Source organism: Marmota marmota, unplaced genomic scaffold, assembly GCF_001458135.2.
Source record: "Marmota marmota marmota unplaced genomic scaffold, marMar, whole genome shotgun sequence".
NCBI lineage: Eukaryota > Metazoa > Chordata > Mammalia > Rodentia > Sciuridae > Marmota > Marmota marmota.
Genome location: NW_025999977.1, coordinates 45,935,907 through 45,956,625, shown reverse-complemented (window position 1 = coordinate 45,956,625; position 20,719 = coordinate 45,935,907). Strand labels below are relative to the sequence as shown.

The following is a 20,719-nucleotide window of genomic DNA, read 5'->3' as shown; positions in this document are numbered from 1 at the left end:
GTTAACCAAGGAACTGGAGAAATGCACTATGGAGGTACTCAAGTTCACTACCACACACCAGCACTGGGTTCCCCAGGGTCGAGTCCTCGCCAGCTCTGAGGTCTGTGCACAGCAGTCAGGCTCCAGGGTCTTCCTCAGCATGACAGAAAACGTCCTGACTCACCTACCTACCTAGGACACTAAGAAAGTGGACAGTATCTTCAACTACCTAGGACACTAGGAAAGTGGACAGTATCTTTCTTAGGTCGGTAAGCTAGGGTAGAAAGAAGGGGTAGTTAAGAATAAACCCCAATCAAGATAAAACTAAACTTGGGAAGAACCCAACTTGTATTTTCTTTAACCTCTGCCCCAGGTTCATGGGGAAAGGAAGCACATACCTGTGTGTGGAGGTATGGGATTTAATTTTCAAAATAGGCTTTAAGATGTATCATTTCCCTAATCAGGAAACAGGCTCTGTTTCATCCTATGAAGAATGTAACTAATTATTGCATGCAATTATAGTCAGGTCTAATATATTAATCAAAAGATGGGATTAACACCATCAGAAGGATGTGACCCCAGAACACCATCCACTGGATAAAAATATTGTTTTCTTTAAGTCGGAATAAACTTGAATGGGCAATCTTAATTATAACTGAGATGCAGAGGGTTATTTTGTCTAGAGAAAAACACAAGACCAGGTTTATTTCATACAATGTTATTCACACATTTTTCATTTTCTAATTTATACATAATATACAAAGAAGTGAAGATAACATTTCAAATGAACCAATAAGAGCCAGGACTTAGACAAACTGGTCCAGAAACAACCTATATCAAAAGGAGACACTCAAAGAGTTGTGGTTCTGCCCAGTTAATTTCTTTATTCTGAAATGTCAGACTTTACTAAAATTCCATGCCAACATAGTAAAAGGTAGAATAGGGAATTGGGGTGGGCAGCAAAAATGGCAGACCATAAAATTTCCACAAGAACAGGAATTTTTCTAGAATATACTTAAGTATTGGGAGGGTTGAGTTGTTAGCACTGGGAAACATGGAAACAACAGGACCCCTAGAGGAGGGTTGTTTCCCAATGTAACATTCTCTAGGACTTGGAATTTTTTAAAACTGCAGCGATAACTGCCCGTGCCAACAGAGTATGGTAAGGATAAAGGCAAACTAGGAATAACTGTATTAATACAGGAAAGTCAGTACCAATCTCCAACAAGGAAAGCTTTGATCCTGAGACCAGGGACTGAAAGTGGAAAGAAAGGTTTGACACGGGGTTGAGACTCTTGAGGCTGGCAAAACAAAATTAGGAAAGGATGGAGAGAGCAGCTTTTTAAGGGACTGGGGAATACTGATAACTATGAAAAGGACATGCTGATGAGCCAGTGTGACTGAGAAGGAACAGTGAATAACAAGTGGTTGGATTTAATGGCCTCACCAAGGAATGTCGGGTTAGAAAACTAGAATAACAACATCCAACATAAAAGGTATTCCTGGCACCCCAATGTTTATGCTATTATTTTAAGGTTCAAGATATGAATGGCTAAGTGATAAAATCTTTAAATTCAATAATATTATGCTCAGAAGATTGCTTTTCTTCTGCAGACCTCTAGTAAAAAAATCCTTTCCATGTTCAACTCATGACAGAGATAGCATGTTCATTTTAGTTTTCAGCATTAAACATAAATGGGTCAACATAAATGTTTATACAAAATACTGACTTCAACAAAATACAAAGCACTTTCTTTATCTTTCAGAAACTGAATATACAAAGCAAGTTTTTTTCCAAAATATTTTCATAGGCAAAGGATTAAAAACGATTTTAATTATACACATATGGTCACAATTTTGCCTTAAAAAGATTGTTGGGAAATGTACATAAGGCCGCTTGTAAATGTACATCATGTTACTGTTATAATGTCTTATGTCCAGAGAAAAAAATGTTATCATACAGATTTGCTCTTACTTGGGAGTAGGCTATTCAAAAATACAGTACTCTTCTGTACAAAGAAAAAAAATCACATCACATTTTAATAAGATGGAAAAAGCATTGGCTTCCTTGGTAAGCAAATATCTCAGTCCAATACTTTCTATTATGCACAATACCCTGACTTCAATTGAAAATGATCCAAATCCTAGCATGTCCGTATTAACAGAGTCAACAACTATGTTATAAAACAAAATGTTTCTCACAATAATAAAAAGAAAGGTGGTTCATACATCTGAAACCATATAAAGATAAAAAATTTTTAAAAAATCACTCTCAATTTGGAGAAATAAATTTACATTATACAACACTATATTGCCAGGTCAAAGAGGGCAGGGACATAAATGTACACTAAAATGCAAATGTTTCCCAAAGAGATAAAACAAATTCCATTTACAGCATGAAGGTTTACAAATGTACACCTGTACAACCAAGGAAAGTGTCACTACTAAATTAGCAAGGCTTTTATAATAAACATTGAAACAAGATTTGCTTTTAAAGTGTAAACTTACATCTATTACTACACACACAATGCATATATTTATAGGAAGCAAAAAAAGCTATCTGAATATGTAATCATGCTTAAATGTTGAGCTATCAAATTCACTTTTCAGTGGCCCCTTTTCACCTCTGTTTCCTACTTTCTGCATCTACTAGGAAAAAGCAAAATAAAGCTCAACACGTCCTCAACATGTCTGTAATTCTATAAGCAAAACAAAATACAAATTTCCACTCTTTCTCATTGCAAACCAAACTGAAAAGTTAATGTGAAACTTCTCATTTAGTGCACTTAACTGGATGGAAGTGTCACCATGATTTTTTTTTTCTCCTCTGTTTCCTAACTCTTACAACAATTACATATATAAGTATATACAATACTTCTGTACATTGCCAGAGACATTATAGGGCAGTATTTGTATTAAAAACCATATCAACCGTAAATAATGTTAAGTTCCTTTTATCTCAAATCATTTTATTCTTGTCTTACTTGCTGAGTTTTTATTTGCATGATAGTTTGTGAATTATCAAAATACAACTTAACTTTCTCTTTTTAAAATATTAATAATATTTATGCAGTTGATTGATTTATCTGTTATAAAAGGCTTCACGCAAAGGAAAAAAAAAAAAAAGGACTATAATTCTATATACATCTCTATAAACCTGTTGTGCTATGGGGTTGTAGACCTACCAGACTGCAAGCCAGTTTTTTAAAAGAATACTGTACTTTTTCCTTTAAAAACTATTTTTGTGACTTTACAAGGTAAAAATTTACAAAATATGTGACAACTTTTTTTTTTTTTTGATACAGTTACATCATATACAGGCATTCTGTGCTTTGCCAGCAATCCAATCTGATAGGTCTCCATTCAGGGCTGAATATAATTTATAATTCACCACCCCCACCCCCCAAATATACACAAGAACCTTAAAAAATTTACAAATGGATGAATAAAGTCAATAAATAGTTTTGCATTAAAAAAATTTGAAGATTCATAGTTGTGTTTTGATAATTCACAAAAGAAATATTCTTCTCACATAGTTAAATCATCTTCTTTCTTTTTTCCTTTTACAGCATTCCATTTGGTGGTCCTCCAATAGGCCCTAGATCTGGGCTATTTTTCAAATAATATTTTTCCAACTTGGCCAGTATATGCTTCCCATATGTGTATTTGCGCAAAGTAGTAATGTGAGGTCGAATCTGAAAAACAAAATATCTGCTTAGGAAATCTAAGTTATTTTAGGTTCTTAGTTGTTGTTGTTCTTTAAAAAAAATATACATATATATAATAAATATACATATTAAAAAATATATATATATATACATATAGTTGTAGTTGGACACAATATCTTTATTTGTTTTTATGTGGTGTTGAGGATTGAAACCCAGTGACTCGCATGTGGTAGGCAAGTGTTCTACCACCGAGCCACAACCTCAAATTTGGGTAATTCAGAGAAATAATCACAATTTATAATTTTAAATTCAAAGCAGTTCTGATCCATTCAATTTCTCCAAATATCTGCTCTCAAAATAATAATAATAATAAACAAACCACTACTTTTAAAAACGATGTCACATGCAAATAGAGAAATACACAATACAGTGGGAAAGTATCGTGAGGGAGTAATAACATTCTTTAAAATCCCTATCTCTTATCTTTCCTTCCAGATTGGCAAGGCTAAAAATAAATATAATACCTGGATTAATGAGCATAGTATAGTAAAATAGGCACTCTTCTCACATACTAGATAGGCAGACACATAACTTGCATGAGATTTTTTGAGTGCAACTTGGCAGTATCTATTAAAATGTAAAATGTTTACATGCTTTGACCTAATCACTCCATATCCAGAAATCTACAATACCCAAACATTTAATTATGCAAGTTTTTTATATAAATACTTATAATCTGAGTTTTTAAACATGATGTTGGCTTATAAAGCACCAATAAAAATTATGCAAAAAAGAGACAAAAATAAATACATACTTATAATAAATAATCTGAGTTTTTAAATATGATGTTAGCTTAATAAATTATGTAGCTGTTAAAAATAAGATCAAAAAGAAATGCAGGAAAAAGAAAAAAAAAGATCAAAATTTTATTTGTATAATTTTAAGCAGAAACACTGAAGTAAAAAAACAGGAACTTTAGTAGAAGTTAAAGGATAGTTTTTAAAAACTGGCACTATAATTAACAGTAATTAATTATTGTATATTAGCTAGTAATTGATCCCCAAACACTTTTATGGCAGGAAGGGATCTAAAGCCTTTAAGTCCCAAGTTTTCAATTCCATGAACATAATAATCATTTCAAAGTTATCACGGTAGTATGTTTGTTGCTCAATTAAGGTTTTTATAGGTGCTCTGCATCTGAGATAATGGAACAAAATGGGTTAAGAGATCATTTCCCCTCTATATGATGAAATCCAAAGAGGATATAAAATTTGCTTCTGTTTCCTAAAGAAATAAATTTAGAAAAAGTTCCAGAGCATTGAATTATTATTTCTTCTTCTTTTTTTAAAAGTTAAGTTTTCCTATAGCCATTAACAATTTCTTAAACAGTCATTAGATTCTAGGGAGAAAACAACCTCAGAAAGTATTAGGAGGTATTACTACATGAGGTGAAAAATCATATTAACCCAAAATTCTCTTTGGAAAGACTTGACCAGTTAGTAGGAAAACCTAATTACATTTTTAAAGATCAATGTTCAGTTCATGACTATGAACTAAATAAGAAAGGGGAGGAAAAGAATAATGTTAAACATAGGTAACAGCATTCATGTGGATTTTACTGAACAGGTTACCTTAAGAATTTAATAAAAAGAAAATCAACTGTGGAAGGTTATCCATGGTTTTTTTTTTCCCTCTCCAGTTATAGCACATACAAAGAAATTATACCTAGGCAAGTTTAAACATGTAGCCAAAGTCACACAAACTATGTATTACCTTGTGCATGATTATCTTTCTCTGAGCAGGTTCAGCCATGTCAATCATCTTCTGAACCACATAATTGGCATACTGATCCTTCATCATGGTGTATAAGGCACTGTGAGGACCATCGTTCTGGCAGCAAACTTCATCAATCAGTAAAGCTCTCTCAGCACGGGAGGCGTGAGTAACACACTTTTCTACGACATTGCTAGAAACACAATGACCTTGTTATTTTTTTTTTCTTTATAGCAAGATGTCTATGACTTTTCAAAGAATTTGCTCCAACATATTAGAAAACAGAAGAGGCATTAAGATGGGGTTTTCTTGTTTTACAATTACTTTAAAAACAGGAATTTGGGCTGGGCCATGTGGTACACACCTATTTTAGGCTGAAGCACGGCCACAAGCTCCAGGCCAGCCTGGGCAACACAGCAAGACCCTATCCCAAAACAAAATAAAGTACAAACTAGCACACGTGAGGCAATGGGTTTGATCCTCAGCACCATGTAAAAATAAGTAAATAAAATATAGGTATTGTGTCCATCTACAACTAAAAATATTTTTAAAAACATAATTAAATGTTTGGGTATTGTAGATTTCTGGATATGGAGTGATTAGGTCAAAGCATGTAAACATTTTACATTTTAATAGATACTGCCAAGTTGCACTCAAAAAATCTCATGCAAGNTAAAAAAAAAAAAAAAAAAAAAAAAGGCTGAAATGTAGCTCAGAGTAGAGCACTTGCCTGACATCATGAGGTCCTGGGTTTGATCCTGGGCACCAAAACCCAAAACACCCCACCCCTTTGCTACCATCAAGAAAATGGCACCATAGAATAACCCACTTTTTGACATTTGCAAATTTAATTATGAGTGTTAAAATTATAATCCAAAAAAGAAAACCACATTGATAATAAAGTCTGACTTTTAAAAACATGCACTGAATACATCTGCATTTTCTTACTGGTCTTGGGGATCAATATTTTCTAAATAGATTCAAAAGTGGAATAAATGTGGATAAAAGCAATTAGTTATGTGTGTTTAAGAAGGGGTGAGAGAGAGAAAAAAAAAAGAATGTTCTGTATGTACGTTTTCTTTTGAGACTTGTATCTTGCTATGTTGCCAAGGCTAGTTTCAAGCTTATGAGAGTTCTATCCACTGTCCTGTTCCAACATTCTGAGCAACTTTGTCTATAGGTATATGCCACCATGCCTGCCTTTATGTTCTTTTAAAAGTCACCAAGAGATGATCCTTCAATGATATATACTTTATGCATTCCTGTTGAAAAAACTGAAATTAGAAAATAATACAATACCTGGCAAATTTGTGTTGACTCAGAGCTAACACCTTTCCTCTGATTTCAGAAACAATTTTGCTCTTGTCTTCAGGCCGACCATGTTCTAGTACATGCTGAATAACATAATTGCCATACTGATCCTACAGACAGATATTTAAAAATATGTTAAACATTTGCCCCCAAATCTAGAGGATCAAGAACACAATAAATTCATTTTACTATTTAATAATAAATTATATTTCTTAAAAAAAATTTTCCAAGAACATACACACACTTCAAATTATTAAAGAATTCATACCTGTACTAACTGCTCTGTATGTTGGTGAAGTTCTTCCAAGATGGGTAAGGTCTGTTCTGCAGTACAATGCTCTAGAATACGTTGAATTACTCTGCAGCCATAAGGATGGGTTGAAAGCACAAATACCTTAAAACAAAATAACTAAAAATTAAACTTCTGATATTTTTTAACTGTTTTAAAAGGTAGTCAGATTTCTGATTCACGTTTACTACAACCTCTACCATGACAGCAAAGACTGGGAGGTTGTGGGAGAGTACTGAATTTATAGATAAAGATATTCTGACTGAAAGGAACTTAACCAGAAGATTGAGGGTATGTGATATTGTTGAAGAATGGAGGAAGGGTAGTTTAGAGCTGAGGGTGTACCTTCTTTTTAAAACCATTGAGACTTCTCCTTAACTCCCTCTCCCCAGGAAATTTGGAAAACATCGTGCTTTATAATTTTAATAGTGATTATCTTAACTTCTTAAAATAATACTACCAAACTACTAAGTTTTTCAACTTGTGTGTGTGTGGGGGCAGCGAGAAACACTATCTAATGACTACAAAAGAGGCAGAAATTAATGTACATCTACTGTCTTGTCTCTTTATTTTTATATGCACATGCTGGTAATATCTTGAGACTCAAAAAAAAAATGTTAATATTCAAAATCTAAAATAATGCCCCACTAACAAATTAGAAGCCAAAAGCAATCTTACTTGTCCTTTAAAAGCATCAATGATGAACTGCAGTGACTGTGGCTGAACACATTCAATACATTTTTGTACAACGTGGTTTCCGTTCTGATCTTTCACACATTTGAGTACATGACCATCTAGCTCCTTTACCATTTCACTCTGCAAAGATGATGCCATTTAAAATTAACTAATCAAACAACATAACAAGATTAGAAATACTTAGGTGAGTAAAACATTATACTCAAAAATATTTCCTGTTTGTTAATTTTTTTAATATATGAAAAATAAAAAATATTCCCTGAAGTATAATTAGAAGAAACCATTGAAACTGAGAATTATTAAAACATACTGGAGGACTGTAATGCTGATGATACATGTTGAAATATAACCTAATGATGCTGAACTTGCATGGTAGACAAACTACTATCTTCACTGTATACACCTTCCACTAATCTTTCTTAGCTGGTAAAAACACACTTTTAGAATTCTAAAGTTCTGTCCTACTTAGCCTCTCTGCAGTCCTCAAAAAGGAATTATTATTATTATTTGTGGTGGTACTGGAGATGAACCCAGGGACACTTTACATGGAGCTACATTCTCAGTCCTTTTTGAGACAGGTCTTGCCTTAGCAACTTATTGCCCAGGCTAGTCTTGAACTTTATATCCCCTTGCCTCATTCTCCCAAGTACCTGGGATTACAGGTGTGATCTACCAAACCTGGCTTTCTTATATATTTTCAATGTTGGTATTTGTGTACACATACTCACACACACCCATTTATCCATATTATTTTTGATTCTAAAATTTATTTTTATTACATGACACAAAAATTATTTTCTAAACTTACTAACATTACCTTCTAAGAAAAAAATTTCCTTGACTATGTTTTCACTGTAATATAGAAATCATTTATACATAAGAGTGTTTGTGGCAATTAATGTCATAGTAAAAGTATGTTTAATCTCATAAGAATCCCTACTCAGGGTCACTTCATAGGGTACACATGCATATATGTACAAATACACACATACTTAAAATTTTGTTACTGGTGCATCATAATTATACATAATAGTGGGATTCACTTACATATTCCTCTACATGCACATAACAATATAATTTGGTCAGTTTTGTCCCCCAGTACCCCCCTTTCCTTTTCCTCCTCCTTTCACAGTACGTATTTTAAAATTCGGAGAATCAGCATTTATCCTTATTCCCTACTTTCAATATTCTTGTCTATTTCAAATAATTTTTAAACATTATTTTGATGTTTACAATAAAAGTACCAGGAGTATGTGACTAGACTTGCATTAACACTTATTTACATTTTCCACCCATTTCCTCATTTAATTTATATGTGTTTTCTTTAACATATCATGGGCTGGCACTGTAGTTCAGTGATAGAGTGTTTGCCTAGAACACGGAAGGCCCTGGGTTCAATCATAAGTAGCAACTATGACAAGCAAAAAAACATGCATCATTTAACATTATTCTTGTACATAGTAAGCACTCAAATACCTTCAATGAAAGATGGAAAGATATAGAAGGGAATGGATGGAGAGACCAAAGATCTGCTCTGTAACTTTTAGAGAGTAAGGAGTTATTTTAGACTTATCAAAAAAATTTAGTCTAATTTTAGAAATATCTAAAAATTGAATAAAATATTACAAAATTTTTTTCTTAACTTACAATTACCTGCTGGTCAGAAGAAATAGACTCTAATGCTTTTTGAATAACACGGCAGCCATACATCTGTAAGGCTAAAGGCAGAACATGACCACGAATTCGAGTAGCCAAGGCTAGTTTTTGATCCAAACTTCCAAACTGACAGAAAAGAAAGTATCATTAATATAAAGTGACCATATTAATTTATTAAACCTGAATAAGATGCTTTGAAATCTGTTCAATCTGTTTTTAAAATATACCTGTTTTTTATTAAGTTGCATTATTTACAATTTTCTTGATACTATCACATTAACTACTGTTTAAAGTCTTTATTAGTCTTTAATAGTCTTTATTAAAGTTACGCATCTTCATTTCTAACACACCCCCAACATCTTTAATACATGAACTTTGGAGCCATTCATTCAGACCACTAAAATTTTCTTATCCAGGTAATTTTCAAATAGTATTCTGATACAATTGAAGAGAAAAACCTGTTAAGCTGTTCTACAACAGATGTTTTAGGTAAATTACCAAATAGAACACACAAATTCAAATAAAGAATACAGTGGTATTCACTAACTGGTTCACCTAAGACTTATTCCTAAGATTTTACAATCCTAGGAATTAACAAACTTTAAAGTAGGTCCAAATGTATAAAATTTAAAAAACTAACACATACACACACATCTACACCCAGCCCATAAAGTACACCATTTTAATGTGTATAATTCAGTGGTATTAATTATACTCACTCTGTTGTACAACCATCCATCATTCTGTCCAAATCTTTTGAATATCTTCAAATGGAACTGCCTTACCCATTCAACAATAACTTTCCATATTTCCCTTTCCTCCCAACCCTCATCTACTATGTTCCTATGAATGTGCTTTTGTAGATTTTCATGTAGGTGGAACCCTATGTTTGTCCTTTTGTGTCTGGTTTATTTTTAGCTTAACGCTTTCAAGGTTCTTCCATGCTGTACCATGTACCAGAAGTTCTTTCCTTTTTATGGATGAATAATATTCTGTTGTTTTGTATATAACATTTTGTTTATCCATTTATCTTGCTGATGGATAGTGGATCATTTCCTAACTTTGGGCTACTGTAAATAATGGTACAACGAACACTACTGTTCAAGTTCCTGTTTTCAATTTATTGCATCATTTTATATTCCTATCAACAATGTATGAGTGTTACTTCTCTACATCCTTACCCATACTTGATATTTTCCTTTCTTTTTAAAAAAATTATAGCCATTTTAGTAGGTATAAAGTAGCATCACATTGTGGTTTTGATGTACATATCCCTAGTAATTAAGAATGTTTAGGCATCTTTTCATGGGTTAATGGCTATTGGTATTTTCTGTGGAGAAATGTCTATTCAAGTCCTTTATTCATTTTTCAACTGGGTTGTCCTTTTGTTGTCCTTTTTGTAGGACTTCTTTATATTATATTTAGATATAAAATCATTATTAAATATATGACTTGCAAATATTATTGTATAAAAGTGACTGTTATCTATGTTCAGAGCTTTTCTCAGCTTTAAGTATGTGGATTATAATTGAGTACAAATATGTATGCAGGCTTACCTCAAAAAATTTCTGTATAACATAGTTGCCAAAAACATCTGTCATTAATTGATAGGCTGCTTGTAAAATTTCATTAAATACCATCTGTCGCTCGGCTGGAGTAGCTCTCTCTAACTTCTGCTGTATGAACCTATGTTGGGAAAAATTTTAAACATCACGACAATGAATTGAAAATAAGCTCAGCAAAATCTATTTCTTGAGTATTATACTTCCCTCCAATCATTTTCAGAAATATCAACACACTTTATATGTATATAGCTTAGCTTGTAACAAAATATAAATATTATGAAGTGTCTCTTTATAACATCTTAAAAAAACTATTAGATTAATAAAAAATGAACTTAAAATAATCTTTGTTTAGTTCTTTTATAGTAACATATATTTTAGAATATAAAGAAAACCTTAGAAATAAAATTCAAACACAAATGAATTACTAAGTTAGTCACTGTAGGTGAACCTTGTAACTTAAGAACTTTCAGTTACGGGGAGATAAAATTTGTATGCAACTATCTAAAATTACTTGTTTAAGGGCTGGGGCAGCGGCTCAGCAACAGAATGTTTGCCTGGCATGCCTGAGGCACTGGGTTCGATCCTCAGCACCACATAAAAATAAAATAAAGCCATTCTGTCCATCTACAACTACAAAAAAATTAACTAAACAGAACAAACAAAAAGCAACAAAAGTATTTAACTACATATATATTTTTATAGTTTATCCTAATGTGAAAAGAAAAAATATAATCCATGTTGGTTTTAAGAGCTTCCATTGTCAATGCAGGTTAGCTAAGCCAAGACAAGAAAAATTTACACTTTTATAAGATAGTAATTTTCAAAGCAAAAATAAAGCAGGAAGTATCACGAATTATAAATACCTACCTAGAACCATGCTGGTCTTGAGAAAACTCAACTATATGTCCAATCAAGTCTCTAAGTTGAAGGTTTGGGAAGCGGTTGTTTCTGAAATCTTCCAATAATCTACTGCGGCCAGAAGGCATAATATCAGACCTATTATACCGAAGCCGAGAAGGAGGAAAGAGCTGGCTGCTGGAGCTAAATAGACTGGAAGTGCTTGAAGCACTTCGATATTTTGCTTCTGCTCCAGGTGCTGCAGAGATATATCGTCCACTACCATTTGTCAGACCTCCTACAACAAAGCAGCTGGTCAGCAGATATTTTTGACAAAGTTATTTCTCAAATAAAAGTTACTTTTGTAATAAGCTAGCAAACAGATTAAAGTATTGAAGTATTAACGGAATAACACTGAGTGTTAAGTCTGTACTCTTTGAGAAAACATTAAAAATACATTGTCATATATACTTCTAGTAAAGACAAAACACCTTTTGTTAACTCAATGTTTGGAGCTTAAAAAAAAAAGCCACACAATATTAAGTAATGATTCAAAGTATACACAATTTTAAGAGATTATTACATTTTAATTTAAATATACTCTCCATAAAATACTATTCTTTTGCAGACAAATAGTAGTAAAAAAAACAGCAGTTATTCCCAGAGCTTTAATCACTTATGATGAATAAAAAAGCTGGTAACTGATGTCCTAGTCAACATAATAAAATTAAAAGGCAGTCAATAGAAACAAAAACAAATACAAGAGGGAAATTATTTTTATTATAAACAATTTATAAGTACTTGACAGTGTCCTTTTAAAAATGAAAATGCAAAGGCCATTGCAAAATGCAGATTTTAGTAGTTCAGAAAAATCAAATCCACCATCACCTGTTATTATATACCAACTCTGTTTAGAGTACAGCCATATAGTCAGTCAGTTGGAACCATGGGGAAAAGATGTTCCTAAGGACACACTGTCAGTGCAAAGCCATACAGAAACATTAAAGGCCAAAGGAATTATGAAGGTAGGGAGCAAATAGGAGTTTAAATCCTCGAGAACAAATAGGGTTAGAGTACTCTTATTTGACTCTCTGTTCTTACTGCCCTAGCTTTAATTTTTTCTACAGCATATTATACATTTGTTTATTAGAATCAACTCCTCCAATGTTAAGTGGCGTCAAATTACATCGATCAACAGGTTATATAACCTGGCACGTAGAACAATGTCTAACATATAGCAAGTGGGTGCAAAATATTTCCTGAATGACAACTAGAAGCATAAATATTTTATGTAGCATGGACTGCCTAAGGTTTCATTGTAGCATATCTTGTTTAAAATGTGTGTAATGAACAGTTCATCTTATACAACATCATTAAATAACAAATTCTTGTTTTGTTTTTTCTTTCTTCTACATGCTAGCCTCAGTAACCAGATGAAATATGCAACTAAGAGTTCAGTGTTTGAATATTATCAATTTTATCACTACTTCCGACTCTTCTAGTCCCCATTACTTGCTTACATAATTTCATGAAATGTTCGTAACAATAAATAATAACTAGCCCACCTGATCATTTAACAATGCAATTAGCATGACATTTAAAAACCCTACTTTAATCTGGTCTTTATCACATCCCATGTCACCGGGTTTGCTCTAGCATCCTGGCCCTTTTTGTAGGGAAGAGTAGTTTACTTTCCAATGTTTTTACACACATCAATTTTATTTCTCTTTCAAAGGCTATTTTGAAGATATGGTAAAAAATCTACAGCATCCTGTTGAATATATCCTCAAATCAAGTTTTCAAATCTTATTTCAAACCTATTTCTCATACAAATTTCCTTGTAATACACTATTTCCTTGTTGTACACTAACTGTTCACTTTCACCCCCACCCCCCAACCCCACTGGGTATTGAACTCGGAGGCACTTAACTGCCCGAGCCACATCCTCAGCCCTTTCTGTACTTTTTTTTAGAGACAAGGTCTCACTGAGTTGCTTAGGGCTTTGTTAAGTTGCTGAGGCTGGCTTTGAACTCACAATCCTCCTGCCTCAGCATCCTGAGCCATTAGGATTACAGGTGTGTGCCTGGCATACCTTATTCTTTACTAAGATTTTCAATACCAAATTAAGAAATGCATACTTACCCCAAGAAATGACCAAACCAATTTTATTTGGTATCTTTCAAATATCTACCAGGAATGTCTCCCATATCTATATTTCTTTAATTCTGTTCTATCAGCTCCTAACACCTAACTCCTGATGTAATCTTTACAAGGCGATTGTTTAATAAAGCTAAAGCTGCCTTGAGTTTTAAAAACCTTAGACTTTCAGGTCTAGAAAAATTAGCCTCAATTATAAAATAAGAAAAATTATTTTACCCAGTAGGATACCTGCCTTACGTTAATTTTTACTCAGCATTTAAAACCCAATTTATAATATTCATTAAACATTTTAAATATGGTAGTTTAAGCACTGAAAAAAGGTCATCTAAAACCTTGGGGTTAAGGAACATTCTAACAAAACAATGGACTATACCATGTTCTTCAAAAAAAAAAAAAAAGGGGGGGGGGAGGTATAAAAGACTAAAACAGTTCAAGATTGGAGAACCATGAAAAATAAATGTAATACAAAATCACTTAGGGATTTTGGTTGATTGGATAACAGGCTCCCAAATCAATCTCCCTCCCTCTCTTTATAACAGACATTGGTAATGCACTAGCAACACTGCATTAAAACTGGCTGATTTGATAGTAGTACTGTTCACATCAATCTCCAGACTGTGATAACTGTGGTTACACGAAAGACTATCCTCATTTTCAGGAAATATATACTGATGAATTTATAAATACAGAACTTTATGTCTGCATCTTCAAAGAATCAGAAAAATACAATTTGTGTTTTGTGTGGAGGGGATAGGGAGATGATGATAAAATGAACATGGTAACATGATAACTTTTGGAGAATATGAATGAAGGATATCCTGGGATTTTTAAAACACAAGTTGTGTACTTTTCCCATGATGCTGAAATTATCCCCAAATTAAAAAAACACAAACCGGTCACCCATATTTATACTTCTGATGTTCGTAGTCTAAAAGAAGGTTATGTTCTGTACCAGATGTGCTAGAGGGATAACAGGTCCTTTCATCATTTAGTCTCTGCCACTACTTACTACTTCTTGATCACTATGTGAGTAAGAGTGTACAGGACACAAAGAACAGTACTACAAAGATGAGATCACTAGGGTGCAAAAGTAACAAGACATGTAGCTAGTCAGCTAAGACTTCCAGGTGAGCACTCATCGCACAATAGTGTGCTGCCCATTACATACCATTTACATAGGTATCTTTCAAGTACACTCATGATAATTTGTTGACAGTAAACACTTTACATTTTTACTAGTAGAAATAATAAGATGTAGTTTTTCATTAATTTCTTTGAGAGATCTACTGTTTTAGAATCTTTCCCTATTAAACACCAGAAGCCAAAAATATTTAAAAATATAGGGAAAAACATGGGAGAAAAGCAATGCAACAACTGGGAAACAAAAAGAATTTGATTAGCCTTTGTATTCTAACCTCTTGGGATTGCAAAGGCAGGTCCTCAATCTGTGCGACAAATCATTATATTCTTTTTAACAACCAATTGATGATAAATAGGAAAACAGACTTCTGAGTCTTAGAATTACCTTTCTTAGTTTAAAAAGAAATCTACCTGATGGCTATTCTGATAGAAGAATCTGAAGAACAATGAATTAGATCAAAATAATTTATTTAAAGGCTAATTTTACAACATGTTTTACTACTAATTTGAAATAAAAATGGCTATTCAAGTAGATTTGGAGTCCTGCACAAGGCACAACTCCATATAGGCCAAAAGGGAGAGTATGTTTCATAAGGCAAGGCTCTGGAATTCTTCATAAATAAAAAGATAATAATGCAACATAACTAGTTTAGTTGCGATAAGCAAAGAATCAATGACACAAAATGGATAGCTGGGGGAAAAAAACCCTAAAAGTAGTCTACTTTATGGCATTAACTTCATGCCTAGCCTGTAGAGGTCCATTTAGGGCTTTTAGTTCAGTATTTTTTCTCTAATCAATTTTCAAAAGAAGCATTTGAAACATTTAAAGTAGACTTCAACAACCATGGATAATCTGACTTTCTGCTACATCTGTCTGCATGTTGCTTGGTTTTAGTGGTAAAACTCAAAGTTGAGGAGTGGGGGAAAAAAAGACTCCATAGCAGTATTTTTCAATATGCACACAAATGAATTTGGGATCATGGTAACATATTTCTAAATACTCATAGTTTATAGTATAAAGTAGACCTTGGGCCCAAAGCATATAGTAATTTATTACTTTGTTGAGAAAGAAAAAATTATTACTTTGTTGTGGAAAAAAACTATTTAGAGTATAATTCAATATACTCTCTGGACATTATACATAGCCTTTTTATCCTTCTGTACATAATTGTTTTAAAGAGGCAGCTACCACTTACTTAATATTCTCTATAAGACTGTGATAGACAAATTCGGAATAAAATGCTATACTGTGTTGTGTTCTCCAAAGTCATTTTTAAAAATGTTTAAGCCACTCAGTTGTGACAATTTGTTCTACAGTAAACTTCCAAGTTCTTCTACCTTCTATCCATTACCCAGTTGGCTAAGAGTTTGTTGGTGGAATAGAGGGCCAACTCCATAGTGTTGTTTTGTCCCTCCTCTAAAATATGTTCGTTTAAGTTCGAATCCCTTATACCTGTAAATGAGATATTATTTGGAAACAAGGTCTTTGCAGGTGTTACCAAGTTAAAATGAGGTTATACTTGACTAGTATGGGTTCTATCCAATGACTGGTGTTCTTACAAAACAGAGACATAGAGAGAGAATACTATGTGCTAATGGAGGGGAAGTGATTTATCTACAAACCATAGAAAAGAGAATTGCCAGTAACCACCAAAAGCTGGAGAAAGGCAAGAAAAGATTTATTCTCCAGAGCCTTTTAGAGCATGGATATACCTATCATTGATTTTAGACTTCTAGACTTCGGAATTGTGAAATAAATTTCTGCTATTTGAAGCCACCCAATTATAGTATTTGTCACAATAGCCCTATAAAAGTAATGCAAATGCCATTTTTTTAATTAAAAAAAATCATGTATTAGCTTGAATACTTAATGTTAAGATATTTATAATACAATACAAATGCTTAAATGAAGATACTGAAGTCATTATGATTGATTAAAGTTAAAACAAAGATAGTATTTCTTTCCAGATTAATATACAAATGACTCAAGCATATGGTCCCCCCCCCCATTTTTCAACACTCAAAAAAAATTTTATGTATTGCATTTAAAAGTATAAAATTATTTTTATGTTTCTCTAAACTGGCAAGTATTGGTAATATTATTTTATGATACTTTAAGGTAACACTGCTATACAAGAATGTCATTCTCCTAATAAACCTGAGACAAATGTATCTCCATTTTACATGTGCGACAACATACTTAAGCTGAATAACTCATTCAAGGAAGCATTATGTAGTAGATTGAAAATTATTTACTTTCCTTTTTTGAAGTACTGGGGATTGAACCCAAGGGTTCTCCATCACTGAGCTAAAATTCCAGCCCTTTTCATTTTGAGACAGGTTCTTATTAAAGTCACCCAGGTTGCCCTTGAACATGTGTAATCCTCCTACCTCAGCCTCCCAAATAGCTGGGATTTCAGGCAGGCCCTATCATACCTGGACTACACTAACAATTTTTAAATGTCTGAATGATTCACTCTGCTGTATTTAATGAAAAATATTTAATGTCATATGCCACCCCTGGAAAATGCTTAGAGATATATTTTAAATATTGTTACCTAGATATTTTCCACATAGAAACCAAAATTTTATTTTGTTTTTGGTACTGCAGATTGAACTTAGGTGTTTAACCACTGAGTTATAACCTTAGCCCTTTCTATTTACTTTTATTTTGAGAAGAGTCTCCTAAGTTGCTTAGGGCCTTGATAAATTGCTGAGGCTGGCCTCAAACTTGTGATCCTCCTGCCTCAGCCTCTTGAGTTGTAGGTAGTATAGGTGTGCACCACTGTTCCTGTCAAGAAACCAAAATTTTATTCAGGGAAAGGCTGAGGGTACAGCCTTCAAAAAACAAAGTAATCCTCGTGCAAAGTATAATCTTTCATATCATTTTAATAGGCTACTATTAAAAGCATAAACATGTCATTAAGATACAAACTTAATGACAATATATAAGCAAACATAAGATATAAACTATAAACCAGAGTTCAAAATAAAAATCTATTGCTTCTATTCTTATTATGATTCTCTTCTAAAAACAATTAAGAAACCTTACCTTACAGTCTCAAATAGTTGAACTTAAGCACAAAAACAAAGGTAAAGGGTGATCATCATCACAGAAGATACTTAATATACTCTTCCCTCATTCATCAAAGATCATGTTTAACAGATCCAGTTTTAATATAAAAACAATATAGTCTTCAGTCTAGTACTATATCATTTCCATCAATAACTTTCCTTGCCAATTTCCATTATTCTGTCAAAAGGGATAGAGTTTTCTATGGTTTTAAAAATTGTCTGGATTTTATAATTTTTGTGACTGATGAACATGAGATCACTTTAAAAACCTAACCTCACCACTTGACAAAAGAGTAAGTACTGGGTAAGCTTCTACTAGCTGCCTAATATGGGCACATGGATAAAAGTTATTTCAGCCTTTCAGATTCACTGGACTTTTCTTTGGTTAAAACACTGGGTAATAGTTAATAAACCATTATATTTTATCTGTATTTTCTTTTAAATACTGCTACTGAGACTGCCTTTCCTGGTTGGGGAATAAGAAAATTGTAAAAGCTGGGAGTTTTCTCTTAAATCATGACTAATAAGGACTTCAGCCATTTTAATTAAAGTTCCCTTCATAAATTAGGACTACTGGGAAGAATAATTTAGATCCTAGACAAACACTGGCACATTTATTTCTTGATAGGGTTGTTATGATGGGAAGAGGGTTGAACTGGGAAGATACTATGAAAAATCTTAAAAACCAAGAAACACACTACAAACACAGACACACACACTTCCACCACTGTCACAAAACTTCATTTTCTTAAGTGCAACAGTTCAATATCCCTAATAAAAAACCAGAAATCTGAAGTCCAAAACAGTGCCAAAATCATGCCACAAGTGGAAAATTTTTGTATTTCCACTTGGGACTGCATATGAAGGGTCTCAGTTAAAATGCAGACACTAAAAATAACATATAAAAGTATCGTCAAAAAGCATGCAAAAGGTACATAGATTCCATCCCCAAGATCTTTCACTATGTCTAAGTAAATATGCTAAAATCTGAAAGAAAAAAAAAAATCAAGAATGTTATCTGAAGAATATGGTCTGACATACTTTGAGAGAAAGTATATTGATTGAGAACCAATAATCCATTAATGTAAAAACAAAAGTAGCCATTGTTTTTGATAAAAAACAGATGTGTTAATAAAACAATGAAACAAAACCACCTGAATTCAACTACCTGAATATTCATTAAGATCTGACTACTCTTGAAGTTGCAGAGAAAGGTCTGGGACTTCTGGTTTCAAACCTGGCAAAAAAATAAATCTAGAACAATTCTAATGTAATTCAATTGGCAGTAAATTTGCTACAAAAACCATGAAAGACAATAATTTTATGGAAAGAATTACTGATATTAAAGTATTTTTTATATACTATACTGTAGCTGTTGTTTCTGTATATGCTACCAAATTACAAACTTGATCATAATACATTAGAATAGTGCTTTCTCTTTCTAGTCAAGCAGAGAGGTTGGCATGCAGGCATTTGATATTGGTTGAATTAATAAGTAAAAACTTTGATCATACATAAAAGTTTTAAAAAGGTAGGCAATAAACCACATAAAAGATGAATACATTAAACAGCAATGAGTCTCAGTAATTATGAATAAAACTTGCTATTTAGATTCTATTTAACAATATTTTAAAAAAATCACATAAAGGTCATCATCTTTAAGAAAAATTTGAAATCTGAAATCCAAAATAATTTAAAAATTATACTTAAAAAGTATTTTAAGAGCTCTTTAAGGTTAAAAAAACCCATTTATATATATTCTGGATTAAGGGTTAATTATTAGCAAGTAAAAAAACAAGAAGACAACACACCAACATTCAAACTCACTTCTTGCATCAGGTCACAAGAGGTTAAATTATATTTTACTACAATGTTATAAAAAGTTCAGAAAGATTCTAAAATTAGGAAATAAGATTATTTTAATTCATTCAGACAGATATTAGACTGAAACAAAACCATCCTTCAAGAAACAGAAAGGCACCTGGAATAGGAAAGATTGGCTTGGGCTCACAATTTTTGTTTTGCCTCTCAATAATTTCATGATCATAATAAGCAAGTCACTTCCTTTAAGAATGAACTCTGTGTATGTATGTGATAGTTTGTAGTGAGAAACAGAAGCCAAGGTTCATTTTCTCTCATCTGGACACCAACTGCTCCAGCCCAACGTGCTTTTCAGACCACATTTTTCATATACACTGGAGTGGGACCTGGGTTACAAAACAGGTAATTAAATGAGCAGATCTATTTCTAGATCCTCTTTTTGTTCCTCTGGTCTATTTATCTATCCTTGAATCAATACCATAATCTTAGTTACCATAGTTTCACAGGCTTTGGTATTTGCCAATATTAACTTCCCTAAGTTGAACATTCAAGATTTTCTTGATTATTCTTGGTTTAGCTTTTCTCCATTTACATCTTTTAATTATTTTTGTTAAATGGTATTAGGGATTGAACCCTGGTGTGCTCAAACTCTCAGCTACAATCCCTGCAATCTCCAGCCCATTAAATTTTTTATTTTGAGACAGGGTCTTTGATAACTTGTCAAGGCTATTCTTGAACTTGCATTCCTC

The 20,719-nt window shown here is 32.8% G+C and overlaps 1 protein-coding gene across 1 annotated transcript in view; it reads right to left on the bottom strand.

Annotated features, from left to right (window-relative positions):
- Nucleotides 1-681: 681 nt before the first annotated feature.
- Pum2 (pumilio RNA binding family member 2) overlaps nucleotides 682-20,719 on the bottom strand; it is an 83,383-nt gene continuing 63,345 nt past the window's right edge. Inside the window, exons 12-19 of the mRNA XM_048804958.1 lie at nucleotides 11,805-12,072; nucleotides 10,929-11,058; nucleotides 9,370-9,498; nucleotides 7,699-7,836; nucleotides 7,000-7,125; nucleotides 6,720-6,841; nucleotides 5,421-5,613; nucleotides 682-3,674 (exon numbers count right to left, since the gene is read on the bottom strand). Coding sequence (XP_048660915.1) covers nucleotides 3,543-3,674; nucleotides 5,421-5,613; nucleotides 6,720-6,841; nucleotides 7,000-7,125; nucleotides 7,699-7,836; nucleotides 9,370-9,498; nucleotides 10,929-11,058; nucleotides 11,805-12,072 — 1,238 coding nt within the window. The 3' untranslated portion in view covers nucleotides 682-3,542. The remainder of the gene's footprint in view (nucleotides 3,675-5,420; nucleotides 5,614-6,719; nucleotides 6,842-6,999; nucleotides 7,126-7,698; nucleotides 7,837-9,369; nucleotides 9,499-10,928; nucleotides 11,059-11,804; nucleotides 12,073-20,719) is intronic.